General features: G+C 40.4%; 3 protein-coding genes across 3 annotated transcripts; 2 read left to right on the top strand and 1 right to left on the bottom strand.

Moving 5' to 3' along the window:
* The first annotated feature begins 5135 nt into the window (after positions 1–5135).
* LOC130103817 (E3 SUMO-protein ligase ZBED1-like) lies at positions 5136–6799 on the top strand. Its single transcript, XM_056270146.1, has 2 exons — positions 5136–6215; positions 6518–6799. Exons 1-2 carry the CDS (start codon positions 5136–5138, stop codon positions 6797–6799), a joined length of 1362 nt encoding a protein of 453 aa, XP_056126121.1.
* A 10188-nt stretch (positions 6800–16987) lies between these two features.
* On the top strand, positions 16988–19165 carry LOC130103832 (glutathione S-transferase 3-like). Its single transcript, XM_056270158.1, has 6 exons — positions 16988–17144; positions 17522–17573; positions 17675–17807; positions 17941–18082; positions 18163–18288; positions 18919–19165. The coding sequence occupies exons 1-6, from the start codon at positions 17058–17060 to the stop codon at positions 19048–19050; spliced, it is 672 nt and encodes a 223-aa protein (XP_056126133.1). The 5' UTR covers positions 16988–17057; the 3' UTR covers positions 19051–19165.
* Positions 19059–20510, bottom strand: LOC130103833 (transmembrane protein 14A-like). Its single transcript, XM_056270159.1, has 4 exons — positions 20435–20510; positions 20229–20330; positions 20049–20136; positions 19059–19231 (listed from the first exon to the last, which is right to left on the bottom strand). The coding sequence occupies exons 1-4, from the start codon at positions 20508–20510 to the stop codon at positions 19198–19200; spliced, it is 300 nt and encodes a 99-aa protein (XP_056126134.1). The 3' UTR covers positions 19059–19197.
* Between the last annotated feature and the right edge of the window lie 2047 nt (positions 20511–22557).

The following is a 22557-nucleotide window of genomic DNA, read 5'->3' as shown; positions in this document are numbered from 1 at the left end:
AATAATTAGGCAAACTAATATAGTTTTGTCTAATTTCGCCATTTTGAACTGAAAATAGGCCTATACACTCATGTAACTCATGTAGCCTAATGTAATAATTAGTTTACAAGAAACATTAACAAAGCCGTTTTCATCATGTTAGGAACAAGATTAATAATGAATGTGTACATATTGAGAATATAATACAAATTGTAGCCTTTAGTAAATTAAAAAAGCTCAGCTTTAGGAGGGGAAGAGAAAGGGAAGAGACTGAGAAAAAAAGGAAGAGTGATGGAGATGAGAACAGAGGAGGTATTGACAAATAATCTGCCCACTGACATGGTTTTAAACCTATTTCTTATCCTTTTTTTTTTTGGTCTTCAAACGTCTTGAAATGCACATATCAGAAATAAAAAATTTGAACCCCCTACCAATCTCAAATAAATTTAGGACCTCTGTGATTATAAAGCCCTGTCTACGGCCCTGTATTAGGCATAAGATCAATAATAAATGTGTAGCCTACATATTGTGAATGCATTTAATAAACTTAATTACCTTTAGTAGCTTTCAGTAAATAAACGCGTCTGAGAAAATGATTCATAGGCAAAAAATCACCCTATCAGTTTGACCCTATGTTCAGGGGCGTCATGCAAGCCAAAATTCTGGGGGGGCACAATCTGAGACGTTGCAATTGTTTTCTGACGGGTCATATGGATCATGTTAGGAGGGGTCAGGGGGTTTCTCCCACTGAAATTTTTTTAATTCTGGCTGCGAAACATACTATTTCAATGCAGTTTGGGAGGGACAGAAATACCTTAACGGAGCTAGCAGCAACCCTCCTCTATCTGAGGACTAAGTTAAAGTATATGTGTATCTTATATGTGCATTATAAGATGTTTTGAAGGCCAAAAAAACTCCTAAAGTTGAGCTTTGACTGATAGGCTTTTCATTTTTGTCTGTCAGTGAAGAAAGTAAACATAGGGTCAACTGATAGGTTGATTTATGAATCATTTTCTCAGACGAATTTATTTACTGAAAGCTACTAGGAAAGCTAGGTAGCCTAACTAAGTTTATTAAATTCATTCACAGTACACATTCATTATTGATCTTATGCCTAATACAGGGCCGTAGACAGGGCTTTATAATCACAGAGGTCCTAAATTTGAAGTGGGTAGGGGGTTCAAATTTTTTATTTCTCTGATATGTGCATTTCAAGACGTTTGAAGGCCAAAAAAAGGATAAGAAATAGCTTTAAAACCATGTCAGTGGGCAGATTATTTGTCAATACCTGCTCTCACTTCTTATCCATCACTCTTTCTTTTTCTCTCAGTCTCCTGATCTTGCCTTCCCCTCCTAAAGCTGAGCTTTTTTAATTTACGTAAGGCTACAAGTTGTACTATATTAATTCTCAATATGTACACATTCATTATTAATCTTGTGCCTAACAATGAAAACGTCTTTTCCCCTCACAATGACAGTAAACTAATTATTAGCCTACATTACGAGTCATGTTACATAGGCCTATTTTCAGCTCAAAATGGCGAAATTAGACAAAAGTATATTCGTGTGCCTGATTATTTTTGTCATTCGTTTAACATTTATGAACTAAAAAAACTGTCAAATATGAAATGTTTAGTTTAGCTACTTACATCTCGCACGTGACTGTACACTGAAGCGTCGAGTCTCACTGCTAAAATTCGCGCTCAGCTTCTGTGAACATAAAGCCCCCCTACTTTGATTTGATTGGTCATCTCAAATATTCTGACATTGACGAGCAGTGACAGACCAATGAGGCTCAGATGAACACGCACGCACACACACACTGTCCTCTGTTTCTGACGTGCGCTCTGCTCGGCACCGCTGCGGATTGAAGATGAACAACGCGCTGAATCTGATTATAACAAGACTGAAGAAATAAAAAATTATCAGGGAGGAAAATTTTGAATGGGCATGACGCCACTGCCTATGTTTACTTTCTTCACTGACAGACAAAAATGAAAAGCCTATATCAGTCAAAGCTCAGCTTTAGGAGGGGAAGAGACAGGGCAAGAGAAAAACAAAGAGAAAAAAAGTGATGCTGCTGAGGAGGAGATAAAAATAATCAGCTGCCCACTATCCAAGTTTTTTGGCCTTCAGAACATCTTAAAATGCACATATGTAGATCAGAGAAATCAAAATTTTCTCGGGGAGACCCCGAACCCCCCTATTTGCCCTGCCTCACATTTGGGACCACAGTTATTATAAAACCGTGCCTTTGCATCGTAATGAAAATGGTTAATAGTGATCTTTAGATCCTAAACTAAAGTGTTACCTTTTTTATAATTTGTTTAAAAATCATATTGGGGGCTTAGCCCCCCTAAAATGAAAACCCTAGTGACGCCCCTGACTGCCATATAGATATTTTTAATATTATCTCATAATTTGGCAGCAGGTATATTAGGCAGGTATAGGTATAATCTGACGCACAGATCCATTATACTGTTACACATACATTTTATTTTTCAACTGTTTACTTTCACTTAAAACATAACTGTACTCACCAAGACCGGCATTTTGGCAATTTGCGTGTATTAAACGCATTAAGATGCGAAAACGAACTCAATTTAGTACTGAGAGGTGACTTTGAGTGTCAGCAAAAAATCTGTGGAAATGAGTAAAATGATGTGCAATAATATGAGCAATGCAGTCCCACACCGAAATTAAACCCCTGTAACACCATTAATATTCATCCGGAGCAAATGAAAGGAGTGAGTGAGGGGAGGCGTGTTTGTGTGTCAACTTCCTGCCGGAGAGATCATGAGAAAACAAGAAAGAGCTGCTGGTATCGTGTATCAATTCTGCGGAAAATAAGTATTGGAAACAATTCAGACAGAATTGTCTGAACTATGACTGACATAAGTGAACTAAGTGGCTGATTAGGGCCCCCGTGGCCACCAGGGGGCCCCCCAAGGGAACATGAAATAACAGCTTGATTTAATTTTTTTAATGATATATTAGGTCAATGGACAATGGTAATTATAGAAAAATGCTATATATATTTTTTTTTTCTAAAAAGAACAAAACTGTGGGCACGCCTTTTGTTTTTGATTTTGAGTTTAATAAAACGTACCAGTCACGCCGCCCCTGTCTTCTTCACAGGTGTAATGAAAGGTCCACTGAAGGCAAGCTTGGAGAACCCAAATGCAGTTTATTCAAATAATCCCAAACATAGGCATGGCACTCTAAACTTCAACATAAGCAGAAAACTCACCAAACAGTGGTTACAGGTAACAATACATGACAAATCTGTCCGTTATCAGTTTGTAGCAGTAAATGAAGATATGTCTTATCGATCACAAGTTCATTATGGCATACCACAAGGCTCAGTACTAGGACCGCTGCTGTTCACTCTGTACATGCTACCCTCACACACACACACACACACTGTACATGCTACCCTTGGGAGATATCATTAGGAAACATGGAATTAGCTTTCACTGTTATGCCGATGATACTCAGCTCTATATTTCTTCACGCCCTGACAAAACTTACCAATTCACAAAAGTAACGGAATGCATAGCTGATATAAAAAACTGGATGACTAGTAATTTCCTACTACTTAATTCTGAAAAACAGAGATTCTAATTATTGGACAAAAAACTTCCTCACATAATAACCTAGAATACTGTCTAACACTTGATGGCTGTCAAGTCTTCGTCGTCGGTTAGAAACCTGTGAGTGTGTGTTTGCTCTTTGATACTAATCTTTCATTTGAAAGCCACGTGTCTAGTATCTGTAAAACCGCATTTTTACATCTTAAAAAATGTATCTAAATTACGTCATATGCTCTCAATGACAAATGCGGAAGAATTAGTTCATGCGTTCATGACATCAAGGCTAGATTATTGTAATGCTCTACTGGGTGGTTGCCCTGCACGCTTAATAAACAAACTCCAGCGGGTCCAAAACGCAGCCGCTCGAGTTCTTACCAGAACCAGGAAATATGATTATATTAGCCCGGTTCTGTCAACACTGCATTGGCTGCCTATTAAACAAACATCGTATAAATTTTAAAATATTGCTTACAAAGCACTAAATGATTTAGCTCCCAGTACTTGAGCGAGCTCTTAACGCATTATAGTCCTTCACGTCTATTGCGATCTCAAAGTTCCGGCCAGTTGATAATACCTAGAATATCTAAATCGACTGCAGGCGGGAGATCCTTTTCCTATTTAGCACCAAAACTTTGGAACAGTCTTCCTACCATTGTCCGGGAAGCAGACACACTCTGTCAGTTCAAAGCTAGACTAAAAACACATCTCTTTGACCTAGCATACACATAATACATTATAGACTTCTATAACTCAATGTTAGGCTGCATAGATTAGGTCAGCCGGAACCGGGGACACTTCCCATAAATCCTGATGCACTCGTTACATCATAAGAAGAATGGCGTCTATGCTAATATTAGCCTCTCTGTTTATCCCGAGGTTTACCGCAGTCCGCCGGATCCAGGCCGTATCCAGATCTGATGAAGGACCTGCGCCTGGATACACTCACACACACACACACACTCCAGATCTGATGACGGACCTGCGCCTGGACACGACGACAACGCAGTGCTGAAGAGTCACTAGTCCCTCCCTGTGAAGGCCTCCTTCCCTTTACCTCTTTACAGATCAAACGTTGTCAGGATAATTCAGGTTCACATGGCTACGCAGAAGCGATAAAAAATTCCGTATTATACATTTTTCAAGGCTTGGACCTTGGAACCTATTTCATGGTTTGCGTTCTCGAGGCACCAGACACTGTTTTGTCCAAATGAGCGGCCGGATTGCATTAAGGGTTTCCTGTTAGTAGACCATACTAACAGCTAAGTTAATAACTAATGATCGTTGCGACGGAAGTGAATCAATCAAAACGAACTTTATCTGGACAATAACTTTATTCTACAGCTGCTGTAAACTAGGGGTGCGCCAAAATATCGATATGGCGATATCTCACGATATTTACTCCCGCGATCGATTCTCGATGCGCTCTTGCCAAGTACCGATCTTAAAAGCCGTTATAAAACGCTCTATTCATTATCCCTTGATGAGACCCTTCAGAAGTAGATAGGGGGCACGCGTTGCGAGTTTGGCTGTTGTGGGCGTAAGAAGACGTAAACACACTTGAAAATGGCGGAGTCAAGCAGGGAAAGTAATAGTGAGAGCAAGAAGTTAAAGGACGCTCCAGCAACATTTAAATCCAAAGTGTGGACTCACTTTGGATTTTATAGCAGTGCGGACGGGGCAAAGCTAGAAAAGGACTACGCAATATGCAAGAACTGCTTGGCAAAAGTCCGCTACACGGGAAACACGACAAACTTGCACAGCCACCTCACGCGGCATCACCCGGAGCTCTGTGAGAAAGCCGTGGTTAGTGCTGGCTCGAAGCCGACACACCCCGGCGTAAACACCTTTTTCCAGGCAAAGCTACCACCTTGTTCTGCGAGGGCAAAGTCAATCACAAATGGGATCGCTGTTTACATGTGTAAAGGGCTCCGTCCGTACAGCGAGGTGGAGAACGAGGGGTTCTGCTTTTTGATGAAAATCTTAGAGCCACGCTTTGATATTCCCTCTCGGAAATATTTTTCTGAAAAAATTATTCCTGCACTTTATGACCAGACCAGGGCTGAAGTTGAGTCGGCACTCGAGTCGGCAGAAAGAGTGGGGCTCACGTGTGACGGGTGGACATCGAGAGCCACGGACTCCTACATAACGTTCACTGTACATTTTATAAACGAAGACTGGGAAATGAAGTCATATGTCCTGCAAACCCGAGCAATGCACGAAACGCACACTGGGTCACACATTGCCGATGTACTGAAAGCCACAGTGGGGGAGTGGAATCTTGACGCTAAGAAGCCAGTGGTTGTCACCGACAATGCATCAAACATGCGTGTAGCAATGGACTTAACAGGATACCAACATGTTAGATGTTTTGCTCATGTTTTAAATCTTGCATCCCAACGTGCGCTGAAAATAGCTGCTGTTTCCAAGGTACTTGTCAAAGTTAGGAGGATCTCAACATTCTTTCATAGAAGCACAACTGGAGCAGAAGCACTGAAAAGAAACCAGAAACTCCTTGGCCTCCCCCTTCACAAGCTCATCACGGACATGCCTGTTCGTTGGAATAGTGCCTATGAGATGGTCTCCAGGTTTCTTGAGCAACAGCCAGCTGTCTGTGCTGCCCTCTTATCAACAGAGGTAAGAAAAGTGTGCAATGTAGAAGTTGTAATCTATATGTGTAATAAATGTGAATAATTTATCATATACAATGAATAAGTTTGTAAATAAATACTAAAACATATGATTTAAACTTACTTGATACAATGAATAAATACTTTATACATACTAAAAAGGTATAAATAATATAAACTCCAAATAAAAACATTAGGTTACATCATACAGTTCATGCTTTATTTGCTTTAAAATATAGAACAATAGTTATATACATTTTATTAATAAATTGTATTTTGCCTTTTTTTTTTCTTTTTTTTTTTATTAAGGTGAGAAAGAATGTGACTGACTGTGCTCTGACAGAGAATGACATCTCAAGCGCTGAAGAGATGGTGGAAGCACTTAGACCAATGCTTGTGGCAACAAATATCATGTGTGAGGAAAAGAATCCCACCATTTCAGTGGTTGCTCCTCTTCATGCCCAACTGCTGCGAGATGACACAACCAGCACTGAAGAAGATTCCCCTCTGGTTCGAGAGATTAAGGGAGCCATCAATCAAGACCTTTCAAAGAGATATCAATCAGAGGTGGAAAAAGATCTCCTCAGCCCTGGACCCTAGATTTAAATCCCTTTTATTTCTGTCACCTGAAGAAGTGCAAGACACTTATGCAAAACTACAGTCAAAAGCTGCAGCTTTAAAGGAGGATGATCCAGTGCCTTGTGGTGATGTTCAGGGGGATTTAGAGGAAGAGGAGACCTGCACAGCAAAGAAAAGAAAGTCTGCACTTGTTGATCTTCTTGGTCAGACCTTCAAGAAGACCTCTTATGTCTCTACATCAGCAACCTCAATTGCAGAGAAGGAGATAAAACAATATTAAGATGCTCCTTCTCTGCCTCTCACTGAAGATCCACTGTTGTGGTGGAAATCTCAGCAACATGTGTTCCCTCTCCTCTCCAAGCTGGCCCATATGCATTTGTGTATTCCTGGGACCAGTGTAGCAGCTGAGAGGGTCTTTTCAACTGCAGGAGATATCATCAGTGCCCAAAGAAGTTCACTCACTCCTGAACATGCTGACCAACTCCTCTTTCTCAAGAAAAATATGAACATATAAAACACATCACATTAAACTGTTTTCTATTTTGTTCTGAATTTTTTTTATTTTTGGATGCACTTTAAGTTGGGTACGTTTTAGATTTACTCTATCCCTGATATATTTATTTTTTATTTGAAAGCAGTAGCCCAAAGGTTTATGTTTCTTGCACTTAATAGTGTCACTGTTCATGTTTATGAAGGACAATCATATAGTATTGTTTACACTGTATCTGTCCTCAGCCTTACAGCTATTTTGCACCCAAATGGTGTCACCGTTTGTCGAAGACATAGTATTACTACTTATTGCAGCAATGTTACACTAAAATAGTGTCTGTGACTGTTTTGTTGCAACTGATAAGAAGTTGTTTTTGTTATTGTGTTTCATCCAAAAAAATAAATGGAGATTCATTTTCCTAATAAAAAAAAAAAAAATTGTATTTCTTAAAACATGATATATTGTGAGTTATTACTGATAATATATCGATTATCGCAGTATCGCCATATCGTGATATTATCGGTATCGTGAACAATGTATCGCGTATCGTATCGTATCGTGAAGTACCCAGCGATTCCCAGCCCTACTGTAAACCCAAAACAATCTCTGTTACTTTAATTTCCTATTATCACTGTAAAGCTGTTTTGAAACAATCTATATTGTTAAAAGCGCTATATAAATGAAGGTGACTTGACTTGACAAGGACACATGGCAAACATGAAGGCTTAAAGGCCCCCTGAAATCAATATTTAAGTTTTTTAGCTTTTAGTATAAATACAATAGCCTTAAAGGGGTGGTTGATTATGATTTCACTTTTCTAACTTTAGTTAGTGTGTAATGTTGCTGTTTGAGCATAAACAACATCTGCAAAGTTACGACGCTCAAAGTTCAAAGCAAAGAGAGATATTTCCATAGACAGTAAAAGAAATGGACACAGCGACCCCATAGACTTCAATGGAGAAAAGTGAATTAAATTAGAAGCAGTCACTTCCTGATTGCCAAGCGCACTGCGCATGCTCAAACTGACGGAGATGTGACGTGAGCCTGTCTGACAGCTGTACGTCTTCTAGTAGCGGTGCCAAGAGGAATCTGAATCATCCCTTCCGAATCTCACAGAGCCGGAGAGCGTGAGTATGAGCTGTCCATGAGCAGCAGGAGACACTATACAACTCTCTATGGGCTTTTCCCTTGACTTTATGCCTCCACGTCCCCCCGATTGCGCGCAAGCTTCTACTTCAGTCTATACGGTAATTTCTCTACTGCGCGACAGAGAGTCGCGTGTTATGACGCAATCGTTAGCCTATTTTTACAAAAACTGCTTCTACGGGGCCATAACGTAAGATACAAGGTAATGGAGCATTTTATACATTGTCGTGTTTCTTTAGACATAAATAATGGACAAATTGAGTCTTTAAACGCCTCAGATGTAAAGTTATTCGCTGTCAAAGTGACGCCAAAATGAATGGGAGTCAATTGAATGCTAACAGCAGGAGAATGCTTGCTAGCCGATGGCGGCCCCCGGGAGGCTTCAGTGTCCGGCTGGTGGATTACACCCTTGGATATTTCCTATTACAGAAATCGCTTTTTAAGGACTACAACAAACGGCTGATAGGAACTACACGAACTTCCTCCCGGGTTAGTAACATCACTAACTCTAGAATTTACATAAACTCCGCCCCCGGGAACGCGATTTATAGATTATCATGACAGAATATGCTAATCAATGACTAGAAGATAACTACACATAAGCTGCATAAATTCATCAACTAACCATTCAGAAATGTCCTGTTGATTCTACATGTTGTCTCTTCTTCTTGAGTCCATCATTGTCTGACTTCGGTTTGAACATAAACGGCTAAAAGTTTTTAAAAAAAATTTAGTGTGTGTGTGTGAGTGTGTGAGGTAAAGGGACACAAGCTCTTGAAGCTCCGCCCTCTGTGCCAGGAGCAGCAGCTCATTTGCATTTAAAGGGACAGACACAAAAACATTGGGTTTTTGCTCACCCTCAAAAAGTGACCATTTTAACATGCTATATAAAAATATCTGTATTTTGAGCTAAAACTTTATATACACACTCTGGGGACATCAAGGAATTATTTTACATCTTGTGAAAAGGGTATTATACCACCCATTTAAGGTTATGAATAAGCTGGTTGTGTTCCAAACCAATGACAAAATTCGCATTCAGGAGATATAAGCATTCAAAACTTAAAGTCCCTCAGTCACTTCCGCTAAAATGGATCACAGATTTTTATGACGTCACCACGGACTTCAGCTCCTCATCACATCTTCTGTCCAATCAAATGCTCTCTATAATGTAAATCATCCCGCTCCCTATGCTATAAACACCACCTGGCCAAAGCGACCATCTTTAACAGACCTGGAGCAATATGGGTTTTTGCCAGATATTATCTCCACCACTTTTTGAAACAACTCGCGGGCTGCACGGATGTACCTAATACAAATAAATAAAACATCTCCAGTTAACTGGCAGGGCATTTATTTTGTTTGTTTGTCAAATAAGAGTTCTAGCGGTGAAATGTGTGGGTTTTTTTTTTTAAAGCTGCTGAGTACCCGTTGCCGCTGCTATCAGTGGTGCGGATACAGTGTTCTCTTGTGGCTCGAGCACAGTCTTCACACGGACGCTTCAATCTATCAAATCACAAAACAAAATGTGAAATCACAAAACAAAATCCATACAAATGTGTCCCTGCTTGATATACAACCACTGATAAAAAATGTATACGAGTGTGGATTAGAACCCAGAACCAAAACTTCTACCACGTGGTTCCCAAACCTGTCCTGGCGACCCACCAACACTGCATGTTTTCTTTGTCTCCCTAATCAAACACACCTGATTCAACTCATCAGCTCATTATCACATGGGTTGAATCAGGTGTGTTTGATTAGGGAGACAAAGAAAACGTGCAGTGTTGGTGGGTCGCCAGGACAGGTTTGGGAACCACTGCACTAGACCATGAATGTACACAAGCTATTTTCGCATATCTATGGATTTATTCACGTGAAAATTCTCGGCACTAACAATATATATTAGTAGTAGATCTCATTAAATGGCTAAATAAACCCAATATACAATTGAAATTGATTTCTGGACATCGTAATGTTATTTGTTTTCTGAATTGTTATTGTACATATATCTTAGCATTGTATAGCAACAGAGCGCAAGAGAGGCAAACGTGCCGGGACTCTGTGCAGAACTGGGAAAAGGACTTTTAAACCTCCTCTTCCGGGTATTCTTCTAGCAAATGTTCAGTCGCTGGTCAACAAAATGGAAGAGCTAAATGCTCGGATAATGTTTCAGCGAGACATCAGAAAGTGTTTGTGTTTCAGACGTTTCAGTTGTTAAGCATTGCAGTCCTGATGTCGGTCTCATTGCAGTTAAATACATCCAGTCTTTCTTCCATGCGAATTTAGTTCGATCAACAGTGACCTACCACAGGTAGATAAAAGTAAAGCCCTGGACATTCTGTATGAAACCATAAACAGTCGAGATAAACAAATATTCAGATGCCGCTTTTAATATCGTCTGGGACTTTAATAGGACAAATCTGAAAAAAGTTCTCCCAAAATGTATCCAACATATAACTTTTCCTAAGCGAGCTGCGAGACGCTTGATCACTGTTATACTTGTCACGATTCCTGTCTTAAGTTTTCCTTGTCTTGTGTGGACTTTTGTTATTTCCTGTTCTGTGCCATGTTTTGTAGTCCTTTGTAGTTTTTCTTGTTTATTAGTCTCTCCGGGTGTTTCTAATTAGCCCCTTGTTATCTTGTTTAGCTTGTTTGCCTGTGTATTTAAACCCCTGTGCTTCAGTTGTTGTTTGCTGTTGCTTGTAGCTGTCTCCTGGTTCTTGTTCTGAGTTCCTGATCTGAGTTTCTTTGTTTACCCCGGATTACCTTTTTGTATTATTATTATTATTATTATTATTAAAATAGTGCTTGCATTTGGATTCGCTCTCCGCTTCATTCCTGCCACATCGTTACAATACTGCACTCAAGGACAGCAACAAACCTCTCCCCCGCCCTGAGTTAAAGCTGATCCCATCTCTATTCTCCTTCTGCCTGCATACAAACAAAAGCTGAAGCAGAAAAAACAGTTATCAGGTCAGTTTATAAATGGAGTGAGAAAACAATTTTCACACTTCAGGACTGTTTTCAAACCATGGGTTATCAGATTGTCCGAGATGCAGCAGACACAGACATTAATGTATACACTGACTCTGTCACTAATCAGTCAGCTTGATCCGCTGTGAGGCTCGTTCAATGGCGAGAAGGCTTCTTCTTCAGAGTCCAGCGAAGAGAAGATCTCATCACTGAAGGAGAATTAGTCTAAGATCCTATGGCCGAATGCCCGCTTATATAGACGGGTAGCCTCCCCCATTTCGACGGGCTTTAGCGCCATAGGTTTGTGCCAGTGGCGGCTGGTGGTCTTTCAAAGAGGGGAAGCTCATTTTTGGCCTACATCATAAAAACTGTCCATTTATTTATACGTAAATTCTGCCCTACATTCCTTTTCAAGAAAATGCTCTGTGACCCTGTCGTACCAACTAGGCGTCTTATCCAGTGGCTTGACCAGTGTCCTCTCAATGGCCAGCAGAGCTAGGCTGCTTAAACGGCCTTGGCCCATTGTGTTACGGGTGTAGGACTTGAGCCTCCAATTGTTGCCACTAATGAGAACAGTTTGTAAAGCTGAGCCATTGCACTGTCCAACTCCATGTCTTTAAGAAACACCAAGTAATCACACAGCTTTCCCCTGTCACCCAAGCCCTGATCTGAATACAGGACTTGAAGTTCAGACCTCAGTCTCCCTGAGTCAAAGTGATGGCCATAACTTTTCAGCACACGTTGGAAGGCCTCCTCTGGAAATACTTGTCTCATGTCATCAAATTTCCCTGGATTGACTAATTCTAAGAATAGCATACTTTCCAAATTTGAAAAACGTTGAGGAATCTGCTCCAAGATGTTATCAAGGATGGCCATGTAGAGATTTCTGTAGAGCTCTTGGGGATCCTGTAATTGGGTCAGACGGCGCTTTCTCATGGGCTCATCTCGTGGGTCTGATGTGAGATCTGCTGTTTTGGCATAAACAGCTTGGAAAGCCCCCTCTGACCTCTTCTCTTTGACAAATGCAATAAGAGACTCAATTATTTTCTTGCAGTAGAGAACATCCATCGCCCTCTGCTGGACAATATCAAAGACCACATCAGTCTCAGAGAAGATTTGTTCACATGTGTGAACAACATGAACACAAACTCAAAATCCTCCAGTTTCCTAACAAAGCCTTTGGCACAATCCAGTGTATCATCATCCATTGTCGTATCTGCAATGATGTTATCAAATGTCTGCAGGAGGCCATCATAATTGTTTGCCACAGTGCTCACTATCCGTGATGTGAAATCCCATCGAGTAGGAGCGTTTCTGGGAAACCTTGAACAGCCTGCAGACTCAAGCCGTCCTCTCTTACCCCTTTTCCACCAACAAGAACCGGGTGCTGGTTCAGAGCCAGAGCCAGAGCTGGTTCGGAGTTGGTTCGACTGACAAGCTTACTAAGAACCGGTTTGCCTTTCCACCGGCTAGAGAGCCACAACAGAGCCAGATCTTACGTCACTGCATATGTCTCATGTTGCCCAGCAACGCTAGTGCGGTAGCGCCAAACACAAACACGCCAGGCTTGTTCGAGATGCATCGGCTTCTCGCAGATCGATCGCCGCATGACATCAAAGCACTGCGAAAGCGATCCAAAAGCACAAGATGTCGTATGATCTCCAAACACTCCCGCAGCTCCGATCGGTCCGCGCCGCTCCAAAGCATCTCGAACAAGCCTCAACAATAACGGACGTTGCGTACTATGGATGCTCATGGGTTTGCAAAAATACATCGGAATCCAACGCGTTTGTGCAGCTCGCCGTAACTTACATAGACGGATATTATAATCAAGCCGCTATTAGCTCGACTAGCTGCTATTTAAAAATGGCGGTCACAAGTTTCTATTCGTCTTGTTGGTCACGGTAACCCCGCCCCCAGTCCCTGACGCAAGCGGTTCTTACTTGGCTCTGTTCTAGACCAGCAATGATTTGGTGCTACTTAAGAACCACTTTTCCTGGTTCGGAGCTGGTGCTTTGCGTGTGGAAAAACAAAGAACCGAATTGAAACTAGGCTCTGGCTCCGAACCAGCACCAGCTCTGCCTTGGTGGAAAAGGGGTATTTGTGGATTTTGAAAAAAATGTGGCAAACCCAGAGAGTGATGCAAAAAAATTCTGCACTCAGGCAAGCATTTAGCCCCCTGTGACAGCACCAGATCCAGTCTGTGTGCATAGCAATGCACAAACCCATTGCACTGGGGGATATTGCTTTCCTTACGACCTGCAGACCACTGAGAGCTGAAGCCAGGACAGCAACCCCATCATAGGTCTGTGCCACAAGCTTGTCCTTAAAATTGTAGCCCTGCATGTTCTCATTTAATACATCAAAAACGGACTGAGCATCTCGCCCCCCAGAAACATAAAAAAATCCAATAAAGCGCTCCTGAATTTTACCTGCACTATCCACATGGCGAACAATGACAGCGAGTTGGGCACGGCATCAGTTGTTTCATCCTGCCATCCAAAAAAGGGAGCATCCTGAATATCATCTCTGATCTGATCAGAAACAGTGGCTGTTAGAGCAGAGATCAAGTAATTTTGAATAGTATGGGACATAGAAAACACATTTGAGGACTCGAATTGTGTGGACAGGACAGAGTCATATTTAGCTAATGTTTCTGTGAACTCCCTGTAATTCCCCTTGTTGGATGATTCACTACTCTCATCATGTCCCCTACAGGACAGCTCCTGCCGGCCAAGCAAGGATGTCACCTCAATAAGGCAGTTTTGTTTGACTGTTTCATTATGTTTGGCCACTTGAATGCAAGCACCTTCATTGATTGCATGCTCAACTCAATAGCTGCGTTTACATGGACACTTATAATCGGATTGACGGTTCAATCGGACTAAAAAACCTTCATGTAAACACGTTAATCGATCCGATTGAGCTCGATCCGATTGAAATTTCGATCGGATTAAAAGGGGTGGTTTACTCCTTTTGTAATCCGATCGAGAGAACATGTAAACACTTGATCGGATTGAAAACCAAAACTAAAAGGACTGTGCATGTGCAATGACGTTGAAATAGCGTAATGACGTATGACGCGCGGAACGAGCTGTTCTTCCTGTTGAATAAAGTGAATATAAATGAGTGTTCCGTTATTAAAAAATTCTCATTTCACTCAGCGTTTGTGAAGTGAAGCAGGACAACGTCCCATCAGTGCTTGTTTCAGATTATCATCCATGCTCGACTGGTTTTGGGCGCGGGGTTTTACTGCGCGATCAATAAGCAGCACGGCAAATCATGCTCATCGTCTCCAAATCATGACCAGAGACGGATAAATATTAAGTCTGCTGTTTAAAAAAAATAAAGAACCAATAGAGGAAAATAGTTATGCGCGAACAGCGGCATATTCGTGCAGTGTGCGCATGTCAAAAAATCAATTCCGATTTGAATCTTGTGACATATAAACGCGCACATCAACCCGATTACTTTATTTATAGTTAATGTAAACACCGTGTTCGGATTCATCAATCGGATTGATTTCATTCCGATTGAACCATGTAAATGCAGCTAATGATGCTCAACCCTGATCTTGCCCATGACTTAGGCCCCATTTACGCATGGTTCAAGTGACCCAAATCCGGATCGTATATGACCGGTGAATGTGTAAGCAGGAAAAAAATGCATGTATTCCGATTTTCTCAGATCGGATTCAGGCCTCACTCATATGTGGTAATAAATCGGATATGAATCGGATACGTGCATTTGTAAGCAGACAAATCGGATATTCCCCAGTAAATGCGAGTCGTACGTCATTAAAAAAGTGACGTCAACTCAGGTGGACACCACCAACTGAGATCACATGACTTATAGGCACGATGGAGGACGAAGGATACACACAGTGGAGCAATGCTGAGGTTTCATGTCTTTTGAGTGTTTGGGGCGAAGAGACAGTACAGCCAAAAAGGCAGGGTTGTTACAGAAATAAATCCGTGTTTGAAGACATTTCACGAGATATGGGGAGGCACGGGTTTAAGTGCTCGTGGCTACAGTGCCAACAAGGGCTCTCCTCTTTTTTCTCTGCCGTACGAGACCAATGTTTTGATGACTTTTCAAAATATTGTGCAAAGCAAAACACTGGATAATTTTATTCGCATCTGCATCCATTGCATTTCGTGCTGTTTTACTTCCTTTTCCGGGTCAGAACGTCTACATTTGGGAATCAGACCTAATGACCCTTGGGGTGTCCAGACCAACGTGGACACCCCAAGAACCCAAACGAACGCTTCAGCGCACTCCTGAATCATCAAGAATCTCACGAATCTCCTGCATCTGGACTTCAGCAACTGAAGTCAATGCAAGTACCCGTGTGCAGCCTTTAGATGCGTTTCTAAGTTATTGTGGCCCTTTAAGGTGATTCTCTGTTTCTCGTAGGTTGTGATCGTTGCCATTCTCTTTTCTTCTCTCTCCCTCTCTTCACTTTTCTTTACTTTCTCGATTCGATCTTTGCTTAGTTTAGTTGTGTGTGTAGCCTACCATAGTTTCGTTTATTAAACCATTACATTCACGCTTTTTTGTCTCTGTGTTTGCCACTCACAAAAATATCAGTCACTTAAACATCTTGATCTAGCTACCTAAATTAAATTGATTAAATAATTGCACTATTAATTCTGCTAAAACATTCAAATATTTATAATTAATTATAATTCGTTAAAATTAATTAAATATAAACATATATTTTAAACTGGAACTCGTTACATATTTGACCATTATTGTTTTGACATTATAGGGGAAGCCGAGCTTCCCTTGCAGAAATCGCGTCTGGTTTGTGCATTTTTTATTCTACATAAGGCTTCAGTAATCTGAGAAAGAGGAGTTTCCCCAATGTGCCTAGCGACGCAGTACAAGTGAACCGTATCGAAACTTTTGTATTCAACAGAAGAAAGAGACTCATTCAGGTTTAAAACAACTTGAGAGTGGGTGAATGATGACAGAATTTTCATTTTTAACTGAACTATCCCTTTAATGTTAATACATTTATTATTGTTAACAATTGTAACTATCTAAAATATCATTTGTATTGGCAAACCAAAGGTTTACATGAAAATTACACGTAGGCAACCAAAATATGTGCACAATTTCTTTAATTTATTAACTTACTTTACAGAAAGATTCTTTGTCCACTTTTCTGCTTAGTAATCGTAGTTCATTACGTTATGAGTCACAATTATAATTTGACCAGTCATAGTGAAGTGCATAAACGGCTAGGGATAATGTCATAAAATAGCATGACGTAGCATTTTAAAAAAAATCGAAATTAGTCTATAGCCTACGTACATAAATGAACATTTAACTACCATCACTGCTGGAGCATTTTTACTTTATTTTTCATTCATTCGATCAGCAGACGCTTGTCTGGACAGTTTGAGCTGTAGAAAACTGACCCAGGAAGCAGTGCAACTGTGTTATTTACTTAATGCCTCGAGTGATATCAGCAGCATATTCACAACAATATTCCTGTAGATGTACGTGTTAGTGGGACAGTGGGTGTAAGTTTGAGCCCTTTGTCCCGAATGCAGCACCACCCACGAATTACACAACACATAAAAAGCCAGCACAGCACTGCACACACACACACACCGCAGAAAAACGTTTTGGACTGAAGTGTCGCTTTATTTTGTGAAAATGTCTGAGAAAGTTGTGTTGCATTACTTCGATGGAAGAGGGAAAATGGAGTCGATCCGATGGCTTTTGGCCGCGGCTGGAGTCGAGGTTAGTTGCTCTGGAAAACTCTTCCACGTCTATCCAAAAAAAAAAATGCAGGTGCAAGAAGTGGAAATCGATTAACACTTTACATATAGCCTATTTTCCTAATAAATGTAGTTTATTTGCATATGACGATCACAAAACACCTGCTTTAGAAATTGAATGTGTGCATTGTAATGTGATCTCGAGATCAATACTTTCATTTTGTTCTTGTAGTTTGAGGAGGTGTTTTTGACCACGTGACGTCTTATACAAAAAGAAATGCAGTTGCAATTTGCAAGTGGAACTCGATTAACACTTTACATGTAACTTTTTCTTAAGCATGCGCAATAAATATAGTTTGTTTGCATATGACAGAGATCAATGCGTTCTTGTGTTCACAGTTTGAGGAGGTGTTTTTGACCAAGAGGGAGCATTATGAAAAACTGGTGAATGGTAAGTTCAGTAAATTCCTCATCAGTCATCTCTTGTTTTATGTATATACTATTGCATAATGTATATTATTATGATGAATGTGATTGCTATGTTGGTTGCAGAGGGAGCCCTGATGTTTCAGCAGGTTCCTCTGGTTGAGATAGATGGGATGCAGCTTGTGCAGTCGAGGGCTATCCTGAATTACATCGCTGGAAAATACAACCTCTACGGAAAAGACCTTAAAGAACGGGCTTTGTAAATATCAACTTTTAATGCAAATTGTTCCGTGACTGTTATGAAACTAGATTCCAGTAATCCGTTATTTTAAATAAGATTCCTTGTTTTTCCACCACACCTAAGCAATTATCACTGTATTTTTGTCCTTTAGGATTGACATGTATGCAGAGGGCCTTAGTGATCTAATGGATCTTTTAATGATGTCTCCTTTTACACCTCCTGAAAACAAGCAGAAAAGTCTCAGTAATATAGAGCAAAAGGCAAAAGAGCGCTTCCTCCCTGTGTTTGAAAAGGTATTGAAAGCTCTGACTATTCATTCCTCGTATTTTGAAGCATTTGTTATCCATAAATATGACTAATATGACTTTTTTAGGGTCTTGCAAACTCTCATTTCCTGGTGGGAAACCAGTTGAGCCGCGCTGATGTTCATCTTCTGGAAGCCTCTCTGATGCTGCAGGAGTTATTCCCTACAATACTGTCAACCTTTCCCAAAGTCCAGGTGATCTGTTCCACGCTTTCCCACACACACCATCAACCCCAAAATTGGACTTAACAATACCATTATTGGTCACACTTTATATTCTGTCTCTTTAACTACTATGTATTTGCATCAAAAAAGTAATTATCAGGTACAGTGATCTTATAGTGTTGATGTTGAAAACACTTGTGCTGATGTTGAGGAGGATACAGGTCAAGAGGTCACCAGTGTAATTACAGATGTAATTAAATGCAGGTATTTTTACATATAAGTACAATACTGTAAAAACATGCGTGTACACAATAAGTGCATTGCATCAAATGATTCATTAAAAGGTTAGTATATAGTAGTTAAAGACACTTCATATAAAGCGGGACCGCATTTTTCAACTTACGTTTTAGTTCTTTTTGTGAGCATGTCTGTATCTTTAAACGTTGGCAGTCAAACAGTCAGAATAGAGTAAAGTTAAGTTTCATTAAACCTTCAAATTTATATTTAACACAAATAAAAAAACACAGTATTGATTGTCAGATATACAGTTATAAGTTTAGTGAGTTGCCTGACCAATTCAGTCCATGAATCAAACCCATAATTCCTCTTTTTTTTAGCAGCATGATTATGATTTTATATAATTTTTCATTTGTCTCGCAGGCGTTCCAGGGGAAAATGAAGGCCTTACCAAGAATCAGCAAATTCCTGCAGCCGGGCAGTGCGAGAAAGCCTCCGCCTGACGAGGTGTACGTGAACACCGTGAAGGAGGTGTTGAGCCACGGCTTTAAGTAGAAGTGAACTAACTTACAAGCTTCTTTATTAAAACTGACACGCGAACATGGACAGATTTATTTGGAATGTACAAGATACAGTTATAATAATGTGAAATGAACATCGCAGCTGTTCAGTACATGTTGTCTGGAAGGTCCCAGTGATCACTTAGAAGATCAGAATCCGGAAAACCATCAGGAGGCTGAAATAAGAGCAGACATCAGACAGATCCTCAGCTGCACGTCTCCTGTTCATTTCACATGTATTTGCTCTAGTAATAATTTTGATCTTAACTACTATGGAGCATATAAATAAAAGACAATATTCGATCAGTCTTCCTTGTGTTCATGTGGTAAAATAAAAAACAGTGTGGGGAAAACATGACTTGAAACATGGTATTTTCAACTAGATTTTTACTTCTTCCATAAATGTAGAAGAAAAGTCAAATGTAAAGTTCATGCAGATACTGTAAAATGAAATTGCAGGACTTTTCTGGCACTACTTTTTTTGGTTTTCGAGGACTGCAATCAGAGATGTCACTAATCAAACAATATCATCATTATCTTTCAAATTCTAAAAAAGGTAAACAGATAATTATATTAATCTATAATCTATATATTAATAAAACAAAATGGTACAAATAAAGTGCAGCACATGCAATGACTGGCAGCTTTAACCAATGAAAGGGATACAACAAAGATATCGCTTTCCTTATTCAAACTAAGCTGTATCATATACTTGGATATTTATATGAGGAATATCACGCTCATAGCCATGTGAAATGTCTTTATATAGCCTATCTATATCAAACAGGCTCCCGCATTCATTTTGCATGAAAATATTGTTTAATAAAAAAAATTTAACACCAATTTCATATAGGCTATATTTCAATAATTCATGAATAAAAGTTTTCAAGGGTTTTGAAAGATTTCAAAGCTGTACTAGCCATATTTTGATACGTCTGAACACAATAATATAGTATATTTGTAACTGTGAAAGAGTTAACAATGCCACTTTACCTCAGCGCTGCCATGATCCCTGCAGGCATTAATTTCCCAGATTTCCTGAACCTCATTCCCATCACAACTGCAAGTACGCCAGCAGACACTATAAGAAAAAGCAATGAAAGAGAAAGTTCAAAGCTGTGTAAAGTAGGCCTACATTTGCTGAGTATTTCTAAAGAAGGGGGATTTTTATACTTAAAGAGGTCCAGTAATCCTGTGGATCATTTGATATCCGAAAGGCTCCGTATGCAGACACACTTCCAAAGAAGAGTCCAGCGATTAATGACACCACACTCCCTGTGGGAGTCCAGCACTAGATTCAATATCTCCATATCTGCAATATTTAGCTGCACATGCTCAATTCGAAAGGTGCATGAAAACAACAACAGCACAATTCATACCTTTTCTTTTATATCCCATGAATCCCCCCAGAGCAAGAGCTGCAGCATAAGCGAAGCCCCACCAGTCCACTGTCATGGTAATATTGGGGAATAATTTAGCTGGAGATAGGGTATGGCGAGAGGTAATTCCACCACCTGTGGTAGTGCCCACTCCGTTGATGGAAGAGTCTGATGTGCTAAAGCAAGAATTCCCTGAGGTATTTGTAACGTGTGCAGTAACTCGTTCGAGGAGTCGTGAGGCATCTTGTGAAGAGAAAGAATTGTTTAATTGTGTTGTGCCGGGTTTGTCTACTCTTTTTCCTATTACTCATAGGGAGCTGATGACTGCACAACAGAACGATCCTGGGTTACAACAACTGTTTGAGAATGTTATTCCATCGCAGGAGGTAAGAAGTGCTGCCAGTGGATATTTTATCCAAGATGAGCTACTCTTGAGGAAATTTATTCCCTGTGCGAAGGGTTTGATTGAGGAATCTGTAATTCAAGTAGTGGTGCCAAAGCAATTTCGAGAGGTGGTAATGCGAGTCTCACATGGTGAAGTTGCTGGTCATTTCGGAGTAAATAAAACGTACAACAGAGTTTTGAGACAGTTTTATTGCCCGGGTCTGAAAAAAGATATTTCGGCCTTTATTACAACATGTCATACCTGTCAGTTAACAGGGAAACCGAATCAGTCTTTGAGACCGGTGCCTTTGTGTCCTATTGTGGTCACAAGTAAACCCTTTGAGCACCTAATAATTGACTGCGTGGGTCCATTACCTAAATCTAAATCAGGTAATGTATATTTGCTGACTGTGATGTGCCAAACAACTCGATACCCGGCAGCGTATCCGATTAGAAGAATTACAACTAAAGCAGTTGTGAAAGCGTTAACCCAATTTATCTCTATTTTTGGGATACCGAAGATTATTCAGAGCGATAAAGGGTCTAATTTTACTTCACGTATGTTTGCTGAGATTTTGAGAGTGATTAAGGTCAAGCCCATATCACGCCCAAAGTCAAGGTGCGCTGGAACGGTTTCACCAAACATTGAAAGCGTTACTACGTGCTTACTGTGTGGAGTTGAATCGTGACTGGGAGGAGGGTTTACCCTGGTTATTACTTGCAGCTAGAGAGGTACAACAGGAGAGTTTGGGTTTTAGCCCGAATGATCTTGTATTTGGTCACAGTGTACGGGGTCCTCTTTCTGTTTGGAGGGAAGGATTGGTTGAAAAGGATCCTCCTCAGAATTTGTTGGAATATGTAGATGGTTTCCGTAGACGCTTATTTTTAGCTGGAATGAGTGCTTAGAAAAATCTTGTCGGAGCACAAGATAAGATGAAGAAACACTTCAAACATATCGAAAGCCGTGTTTTTATGCCGGGTGATCAGGTGTTGGTTTTGTTACCTTCATCTGGATCTCCGTTTTGCGCACGATTTACTGGTCCGTATACTGTTCTTAAAAAAATGACTGACCAAAATTATCAAATTGCAACTCCAAATCGGCGTAAGGCTAAACAGTGTTTTCACGTAAATTTACTTAAGCCTTATCATTCTCGTAAATCTGACACTCAACTGGTTAATCCAGCTGTTACTGTTGCTGCTGTCCCTCTGGATACTTCTCAACCTTTTTCTGTAGAGGGAGGGGAGGATGTGATTGTACCTGGAGACTGTGTTTTGCTTCCAAGGTTAAAGAATTCAGAGACCCTTCAGAGTCTAGATGCATTGTTGGCACATTTGTCAGAGTTAAAAAAATCAGAATTGATAGAGTTGTTGTTTGATTTTCCTAGTTTGTTTGCAGATGTGCCCACCCGTACGCATTTGATCCAGCATGATGTGGATGTGGGAGAGGCGAGACCTATCCGTCAGCGTTTTTATAGGGTTCCTATCAACAAGCGGAATGTGTTGGAGTCAGAGGTTCAGTATATGCTTGATAATGAGATTGCTGTTCCTTCATGCTCCTGTTGGGCTTCACCATGCTTGTTGGTAAAAAAGCCAGATTCTACTTATAGATTTTGCACTGATTACCGCAAATTAAACGCTATTACTAAGCCTGACGCTTTTCCACTTCCTCGTATGGAGGATTGTGTGGATCAGGTGGGGTCTGCGAAGTTCGTAAGCAAATTAGACCTTCTAAAGGGATA

Source organism: Rhinichthys klamathensis, unplaced genomic scaffold (genome assembly GCF_029890125.1).
Source record: "Rhinichthys klamathensis goyatoka isolate OS25496 unplaced genomic scaffold, OSU_Roscu_1.1 h1tg000298l_1, whole genome shotgun sequence".
Lineage (NCBI taxonomy): Eukaryota > Metazoa > Chordata > Actinopteri > Cypriniformes > Leuciscidae > Rhinichthys > Rhinichthys klamathensis.
This window is presented reverse-complemented; position numbering and strand designations above follow the sequence as displayed.

Excerpts from the sequence above, each read along its gene's own strand:
- LOC130103817 (XM_056270146.1), top strand. The coding sequence starts at position 5,136 with ATGGCGGAGTCAAGCAGGGAAAGTAATAGTGAGAGCAAGAAGTTAAAG. Across the intron at positions 6,216-6,517 it reads TATCAACAGAGGTAAGAAAA|AATGTGACTGACTGTGCTCT; the intron begins GTGTGCAATGTA and ends AAGGTGAGAAAG.
- LOC130103832 (XM_056270158.1), top strand. The coding sequence starts at position 17,058 with ATGTCTGAGAAAGTTGTGTTGCATTACTTCGATGGAAGAGGGAAAATG. Across the intron at positions 17,145-17,521 it reads TGGCCGCGGCTGGAGTCGAG|TTTGAGGAGGTGTTTTTGAC; the intron begins GTTAGTTGCTCT and ends TTGTGTTCACAG. Across the intron at positions 18,289-18,918 it reads CAACCTTTCCCAAAGTCCAG|GCGTTCCAGGGGAAAATGAA; the intron begins GTGATCTGTTCC and ends TTTGTCTCGCAG.
- LOC130103833 (XM_056270159.1), bottom strand. The coding sequence starts at position 20,510 with ATGACAGTGGACTGGTGGGGCTTCGCTTATGCTGCAGCTCTTGCTCTG. Across the intron at positions 20,137-20,228 it reads GGATTACTGGACCTCTTTAA|TGTCTGCTGGCGTACTTGCA; the intron begins GTATAAAAATCC and ends TTTTTCTTATAG. Across the intron at positions 19,232-20,048 it reads GGGATCATGGCAGCGCTGAG|CCTCCTGATGGTTTTCCGGA; the intron begins GTAAAGTGGCAT and ends CTCTTATTTCAG.